Source organism: Labrus bergylta, chromosome 23 (genome assembly GCF_963930695.1).
Source record: "Labrus bergylta chromosome 23, fLabBer1.1, whole genome shotgun sequence".
Lineage (NCBI taxonomy): Eukaryota > Metazoa > Chordata > Actinopteri > Labriformes > Labridae > Labrus > Labrus bergylta.
Window position 1 is genome coordinate 5680626 of NC_089217.1, and position 8518 is coordinate 5689143.

At 39.4% G+C, this 8518-nt stretch overlaps 1 protein-coding gene across 2 annotated transcripts; it reads right to left on the reverse strand.

Annotated features, from left to right (window-relative positions):
* Positions 1–403: 403 nt before the first annotated feature.
* arfgap3 (ADP-ribosylation factor GTPase activating protein 3) lies at positions 404–8186 on the reverse strand. Of its 2 annotated transcripts, none has more exons than XM_065951037.1 (16): positions 8012–8186; positions 7260–7378; positions 6311–6383; positions 6073–6204; positions 5878–5958; positions 5677–5770; positions 5516–5566; positions 4944–4990; positions 4707–4858; positions 4467–4598; positions 4230–4355; positions 3828–3980; positions 3474–3594; positions 3094–3181; positions 2852–2976; positions 404–2754 (listed from the first exon to the last, which is right to left on the reverse strand). In XM_065951037.1, exons 1-16 carry the CDS (start codon positions 8078–8080, stop codon positions 2737–2739), a joined length of 1581 nt encoding a protein of 526 aa, XP_065807109.1. In that variant the 5' UTR covers positions 8081–8186; the 3' UTR covers positions 404–2736. The 2 variants fall into 2 exon arrangements, with proteins under 2 accessions (XP_065807109.1, XP_065807108.1); XM_065951036.1 differs by having other exon boundaries at positions 5516–5575.
* Between the last annotated feature and the right edge of the window lie 332 nt (positions 8187–8518).

Here is an 8518-nt window from a genome sequence, read left to right on the forward strand (position 1 = left end):
TGATGATGGATTATCAATAACTTTAAAGGAGAACTGAGACAAATAATTAGAGAGCCACCAGGAGTAAATGTGGAAATGTACAAGGGCTGCTTTTACTATATATTTCCGACCTCCGAACAGCCCATAGAATTTAACTTTTTAACATTTTTATGCAGTCCTGATCAACAGGAATTCTTATTTATTTTTTATTAAAGAAGAAGCATAGAAAGGGAACTTAAAAACAGCTCCTGATTAATGTAATTGTAAATAGAAAATTGTTCAGTTCAGGATGGTTTGTAGAGAAAAAAAAAAATACGACTGTTGAAGACAAAACGTTGATAAACATGCAAACCTTCCCCCCAAGAGTAACACGATTTATTTATAACATGGAAAACTGGTGCAGGCAAAATATAACCACGCAGCGTAAGCACAAGCCATTTATTCAACATGTTTCCAAAAATCTAAACTGAGATTTAGAGTGTCAAAATATGCCAAAAACTTGATTTCAAAGCCGTATACACCACCGTATCTATAGAGGATTTCAGTCTACTGTACAGTTCTCGTTGAATAATTCTTCATATTTAACAGCCATACTCGCTCTCTTCTTTTCACAATGTGTCAGCTATTAACTATGGGACATGCCAATTACATGGGCTGCTTTTCTTCTAGGTAACTTTTAACAATGTTTAACATAAGAAGGCACAAAAAAAAAATATTATACAAACATCAACAGATACAATAAAAAAAAGTCCTAACATGGATGCAATGTCAACTTAGAGGCAAAATATTAAATTACATTAAAGTACATTCAAGCAAAAAGCTGCCACGTGCAATGTCTAACAAATGATGTGCAAAACAAATAAAATAACCAGATGACTCAACAATAAAGCAACGAGGGCATGCTCATCAGACCTCTTTGGACTAAGGCATTAAGTGATGGAGTAGACAAATATTTGGTCACTGAAGGATATAAAACTCAGACTTTTGCCCTCTTTTAGTGTTTTATGTTTACAAGTCAAATCAAAGTCCTGAGAGGCAGAATTACTACAGAGTGAGCGTTCCTCATCAGGGCTTTAGAAACTCTGCAAAATCTAATTTAAGCATTTTTAGCATCGCGGCAAACGTTATAGTAAAGCTGTTTTCTCAAGCTGCGTTCTATTTTCTAACTATAGCCCCACCTGAAGAGCTATAAGTGCCAAGAATTAACCACATTTCTTTTTTTTTTGTTTTGTTTTTTTACAGGAACAGCAAATAATAAGACAAATAATAGTTTTGAAAGCTTTAGATGTTTACATTCTTATTCAAGGTGGGGCCTAAGAGCTACAAAGAGGTCCCACCACATCAGGAAATGGTTTGTCTGGGAGAGTTAACTGATTAAACAGTGAAGGTTACAACAACAAAAAAGGTCAACCTCCAACATGTAAACACTAATTTTAACAAAAAGCAGCTACAAAAAAAAACAAAAAAAAAAACAACCCAAACATCATCAAAAGGCACCCTTTTAAATTCAATAAATCTGAAAGTTACAATGTTGACCCCATTCTTCATTAAAACCATTTTAAAGTGTCAAACTCCAAACAATAGCAAAGAAATAAGAAAAGAAATATATATATATATATTATATATATATAAATATGTAGTGCAACTAGTCTACATTAAGGGGCTTTCTGGTTCTGTTAAACTGATTACCTAAGGCCTTTAGCAATAGATTGAAACCACAACAGCCATAGCTTAGCTTAGCATAGCATAAAGACTGAAAACAGGGAAAAGCAGCTCGCCTGGCTCCGTTTAAAGGTACACATGCTCAGCTGTACCAACATCGTGTTTACTTTAAGCTGCCCTCGTTTCCATCACGTATGCTCAGGCAAGCCAATCAAGCTGCTGCTCACAGCTCCATATATCATAACGGACTAATATGAGACTAGAATTGATCGTCTCATCTAAAACTCAACTAAAGCAAGAAAGCCAACCAGGGGTTTTACCAAAATGTCAAACTTTTTTTTTTTTTTTTTTTTTAAATATAATTTTATATCAACTTCGTCACACACACCTGACCACAGATATAGAGAGAGAAAAAAAAACATCAACAGAAAGCTTGTGCGCTAATGTGGCAGATTCAAACTGATGACGTATGAACATTAAGCTACACCTCAAGGCCTCTGTATTCAGCTTTTGGTCCCGTCTGTGGAAAAGCAAACATAAGTGCACTTTTGGGACAGAAAGGACACTTTCAAACCTTCAGCAATGTGCAAAAAAAAAAAAAGAATAACAATAGGACCCCACACTGTGTGTAATGAACGATTGTAACCACTTAAAAAGAAAAGGTACAACTTATTCCTCTACACTGCTGAGGATTCTTTTTTTTTAAACTCATCACCTAAAGGAAGTCGCTCCTGCTACATACAGCGTTGCTAAACATTTATAACTCAAGACCACAAAGCAAAGAAAGTAATAAACTGCAAACTGAATGTTCTTCTTTTCTAAATTATACACATTAATGCCCCTTCAAGATGCCGACAGGGGAATATAACTCCCCATGAAATATTGTGCTTCCACCATCTTGATTGTAGCAACTTTTCTATGTACATTATCCAATATAAAACTAGATAGAGATGTTTACAGGGATATCTGGGGGTCTTTTATAGAGAAGCTTTGTCCTTTGCAGTGACCAACACTCACTGCAAAGCTTCTCAGACTCTGTAAAACAGAGGAGGATGATGATGAGGCTGCTGAATCCAAGAGGAGGAGCAGCACGACTCAAGTACTGTAGTGATCCTGGAAGAAAAGCAGAGTGGAATGTAAAAAAAAAAAAAAAAAAAGTTGAATTTTCTCTTGTTTGATGTTAATGTGAGTGTTTTGTTTCCTTACTGACCTGAATAGAGTTCACGACACCACTGGCCATGACGGAGAGTTTCCCCGCAACAGAGCGCACTCCCAGTCTGAGCTGGGCCATGTCAGGAGCGCTGGGCAGCACGTTGGTCAGACGGTAGGAACTCGCTGTGAGCGTGAGACGAACTCAGAGTTAAGCAGACCGACAGATAACAAACAGGTTTGCACGTATTCAAATTGTCCGCAAAGTTTTCATTGAATTGGTAAGGGGGGGGGGTCTCTTACCAGCCTGTTTCTTCTGATCTTCAAACAGGTCCGCTGAGCTTATAGAGGAACTCCCAGAGAATCTCTCCAGTCGGGTTTTGGCCTCGTACTAAACAACACAGATAACACTTTACAGCAGCTGTTCTGAAAGGCATCTGTTTCAGTCAGGGTCTAAAAGTGAAGACTCCTAACACCATCAGTTGCATTCAGCCTAAAGGACAAACCAGAGATTTTGTACTTTCTTGTTTTATTCACAACTAGATATGTATATCAGGAGTTAAAGTGCCTATATAAACATGAGAAGCTATTAAACCCACAAGTTCTGCAAATCGTCTGTGAACATGCTCAAGACATTATATTCAGTGAACACATCATGCGGAGCGGGTGACGTTGTTTTGTACCTCAGAGTTATCCTGTTTCCCAAAGTACATGTCTGAAGAGATGGATTTCACATCAACTCCAAACTTTTTCTGAGCTTCCCCCGAGTCCGAGACCGGTTCGGGTTTTCTTCTGGATGTGGACCTTTTGAAAAACAATTTTAAAAAAAGAGACAACAATTAAAAAAAGAAAAAACTTTGTCTATCTCAATCACATTTCTGTTGCATGTGGATTCAAAACACAAGTTGCTCCTTTTATTCTTCTTTTTGCACTTCTAGCACAAATAAAACAAAGCTGGATTTGCTGGATACTCTACATGGAGTAACAAACAGGAAGTTGAAGACATGATGAGTTGCAGTGACAGAGACATGATGTACCTGTCGTCCAGCGATGAGATCGTGGAGGTCAGGTAGAAGTCCGGCTCTGGTTTCTTGCTCTCCTTCATCCAGCCTTCGACCTCACCTCTACTTTCCCACCGCGCTGAATAACTATCAGACGTCTCTGCTTCATTCTCGTATCGAGACGAGACCCTGAAGAAAGAAGGACGTTCAGGAAAAATAGCAGGTGAACAAATAAAACCGTTGTGAATGGATTGTAATATGCGAGTACAGAGAGTGCAGCGATCCACAGCTGGAGAAAAGTGACCACATTCAGAAACGGTATCATTAAAGCAGTGACTGAAGTGTGACATTAAACCACAACATTCAAGCAAAGATAAAGAATAAAAGAAGAATGTTCTTGACTATCACAGAATATTGAATTAGTAGATTCAATCTGACCTGGGGCTGAAGGATCCTTCATCATCATCGTCGTCATTGAACCGTCGCCCTTTCTTGCTTTTGGCCCCCACAGGAGTCTCCTGCTGGATCATGTGCATGTCCGACGTCACCGAGTGAGACATCTCGCTACAGGAAACAGAGTGGATACGAGTGCAAGAAAACAGACATAAGAAAAAGGTAACTCTTCGATCTGCTGCACTGCAGGATCACTGCTTTGAAGAATCTCAATCGTCGTACCCTCTGCTGCCCAGTCCCATGCCCAGTCTCTCAGCTTGTTCCTTCTTGTTCCCCTCAAATCCCTTAAACTTCTTCTCCTCCACTTTCCTCTGCTGCTCAAAATCCTTATAGGCCAGTCGCAGAGATGGAGTGCTGAGGACAAGAAAGACAAGAGCTTTAAAAAAAATGATCAACACAGGGAGGGAATAAGCAAAAAAAAAAGAAAGCATTACAGAAACAGGAGGACATGAAGAGACGTACATGGATTCTTCAGGTTGGGTGTTCTTCTTGGTGGACGCCGGCCCCCCCTCTTTCTCTCTGAGCTTGTCGGCAGCTTGAGCTTTCTTCTCCAGCTCGGAGAAACTCTTGCTGCTCACCTTCTGAGCGCCAAGACCGCCTTTCTTAGAGGCCAACTAGGAGCAGACACAGTTTGTAAGGCAAAGTCTGTGACAATGTAATCAAAGATAGAGACAAAGGTTTAGGTATATGAATACATACGGTTTTCTTGGCAGCAGCTGGCTTCTTCTTAAGAAGAGATGGGACATCTGGACAGATCAAACAGTGAAGTTTATATTCTCTTCTCCAATAATTCAGATACAACGTCTCCCAAGTAGGGATTTTCAAAATTTCAGCTTTGTTGCCTTTGGTAGCTATGGCGATAAGGGATATCTTACAGGGATCCAAACAGGAACCCTGCAATTGGTTTTGACTTTTATTTCTAAATCGGAACGTTGAATTTGTTTAATTTTCTTAACCTGCTTTTAAAAAGTGTCACAGTCAAACTTTTCTGTGACTGCTATGTAATAGTGTTTAGTTGTGAACGCGGCAAAGACGATAGAAACACTTCAGAGCTTCTGTCTGAAGTTCTCCAACAGATCAACAACTGGGAATATTAACTCGCCCCCCCAGCTTTGTAATACAGAATAATACTGCAAATACATGGTTTCATCAGTTTACTTTAGGCTGTTTCTCTATTGTATTAACTCATTCAGCAAAACACAATCACTTAAAATACACCATTAAACTAAAAATGTTTATAACTTAAAGTGAATTAAAAAAAAAAATCATACCTAGATTTGCTTTTGGAGACATACTAAGCATATCCACGCTTGGACCCTCCTCTGGATTGCCTGAAAAGATATAATTTATTTGTGATCACCCACATCGATGTTATTGCGATAAATACACCTATAAATGGTTTGTATGTTGTTTACAAGAAAAAACGTTTTACCATTTCCATTCTCCTCTTTAACCGGAGTTGAAGGCCTCTCTGATAAGGTCGAGCTTAGACTCATTTTGCCAATGTTCAAGTTTTCAGGTTCAGACTGAAAAACATTACATGGACACTAATGACTTTTCTGCACCACTGTTTGGGAATCAAACAAGCTCTTCATAAAAATCACTTCTGAACTAAGAAATCCCACATCCCTACCTGTGAAAGCAGACTGAAGAAATCCACCTGCTTGTCGTCTGGTGCTGTTGGGGAGAGAGGAGCCTGACTGTCGAGCCACAGCTGCACAGAAGAAGAGAAGTAAAATGATTCAACGTTTTAACGTTTTCAACCATTTTATGCAAAGTGGTATAAGCTAATCTCAACCACAAAGTCACGAAACACATCTGCGTTCACCTCGGTGCCATGACTTCTGGTGGCCTGTGTGCCTAAAGTCTTTATCTTGTCTCTGTACAGCTGAGCGGCTCGGCTGTTGTATTTGGAATTTGCGGCGCTTGTTGTGCAACCATGTTGGTTGAAAAATGAAATCTGGAAAAAGCAAACAGGAAACAATGAAGATACAAAAGATGCATGGGATTCAATGCTTTGAGGATTTTAATACCGTGCAGCAGATATTCTGCCTTTATGTACTGACCGCACTGGCATTGCCTCCAACTTGCATACACCTCAGCTGAAACCAGGACCAATTAAAATCCAGCTCCGTGGACCTGTGGATCACAACAGTGTTAGGATTTGAACAACCCTTGATTATTTTTATGTGACTAAACGGGTTTGAGAGGTACATGAAGTTTCTTTCCCCAACTCTTGACTCATGTCTAGGTTTTCTTTATTTTTTTAAATGTTTTGGGTCACACATTTATTTTTATTTTTTAAGAAATGAATCCATACTTGAAAGTTGTCATCGATTGTTTTAATTTTATATAAATTGGTTCATGGCTTCATCCAGGTTCTTGTAGCAGATGGTTCAAATTCCTCCAAGCACGCACAGGTTTCAAATGACCTGAACGATAGCTTATTATCATTTGAACGCCGTGCACTTTATTTGCCTTTCTTTTTATAGTACCTCCACCTCTTAGATCAGTGGTTCCCAAAGTGGGGGTCGGGGCCCCAAGGTGGGTCGCCAGCCACCAAGAGCTGGGGGGGGGGGTCGCGAGATGCCTTCCATAAAAAATTAAAAATCATTTAAAAGTGCATGAGTATATCTTTTTACCATTTTTGTAAATATGCAAAAAGTAGTCCAATGTCATATAAGACAGTATCATTAAGTTATTTTTTTTTAGGCTGTTGTATTATTTTGTGCGACTAGTTTTTTGGATAGGTTTATTAGTGTGTGCGTGGCTGTCGCTACGTCATAAACCTAACTAACCACCTTAAAGAACAGTGGGGGGTTTCTGTCACCCTTATTTTGGGGGTCACGACCTGAAAAGTTTGGGAAGCCCTGTCTTAGATTACCCAATTTAATTAATTGATTATTTATTATAATGTTTGTAATGTCTTGCCTGTTTACCATTTCTTGCTGACTGCCTCTTACGTCAACAGTGTTTGTTTTTGAAAAGTAGTATAATGAAGAAATCCTGACTCACCTGATGAAGGACAGGTGCACCCCAAGAGACCTGTGAGTCCCAGAGCAATCTATACAGAGGAACACCCCATAGGTGATGCTGGCCCAACTCGGGTTTTTAGCCGAGCAGTCAAAGCAAACCTACAGAAGAAGATGCAGAAAAAAATAAAGCTTTTTTTTTTTTTTTACAATATGTGTAGATTCATCCACTTTTTAATAAAGCATGCAGGACTGAAGCTGTTCCTCTATCCCCTCTGCATGGAGGATCATACAATTAATAAAAATACATGTGTGTCTGGTGAATGAGTTGCTGATTCAAACAGCTGTTGGGGAATTTCTCAATGGAGTTGACTTTTTTTGCAGGGATGATTCAGGCCCTACTTTCTTTCTTTCAATTTAACAAGTGAACTCCAGGTGTGGAAGAATCTAAACGCAAACAGAAATGAAGCACTCAACAAATATGGCCAATGTCAGCTGTCAAAATGTAGCCACCTAACTGGGCTGTCAACCACCTGGCTAATGTTGCGTCAGGTGATCTTTTGTGACAGACAGCCCTCCTGTAAATGTCACAATATGGTGTTGACACACAGATGGTTATTTCTTATGTGTTCATTTAATTCAGGGTGGGAAAAAAACCACAAGTGTCAGCGGGTTAATTAAGCCAGTAGGTTAAAAACTCGCTTTCGCGTTTCTCAGTGCGACGTGTCCAATGTTTTAGTTCAGCTGACTTCCTTGTTGAAGAGAGAAACACACACAGGCGGCTGAAACTCTCACCTTGTTCGGAGGAATGGAGCGAAGTCGCTTAAAAATAGTTGAAATCTCTTGCTTGCTGGGCTCTGACATGGTTCAGTCCGTGGGTGATACCTGTCGGGTTACAGAAGTAGCAGGAAAAAACAAGACCTGTGTTTTTCCCCTCAGTAATAGTCGAGTGCGACACGTCAGTAGGAGACCGTCATACTCAAGCTGTGATTGGATGAAAGCGCCCCGTGGTTATGTTATTGTAGCAAGGCCTTCTGGGTAATGTGGTTTACATTGGCGGATGGCGTATTCAGTAACAGATGCATTAATTTGGCTGCTGTTTAACAATACATGTTTACGTTTTTCTTTTTCTTTTATTTATGTATGTTTTTTTGTGTGTTTTATACATGTCAAAACACAACAGAAAAAAACAATTCATACTTATATGTACGGAAAGGAGCAGGGAGAAGAATAATTCTTGTTTTGCCTGCTTCCCTTACTCAAAAAGCAAAGAATAAATGTCTGGATGGTCCAATTACAGGT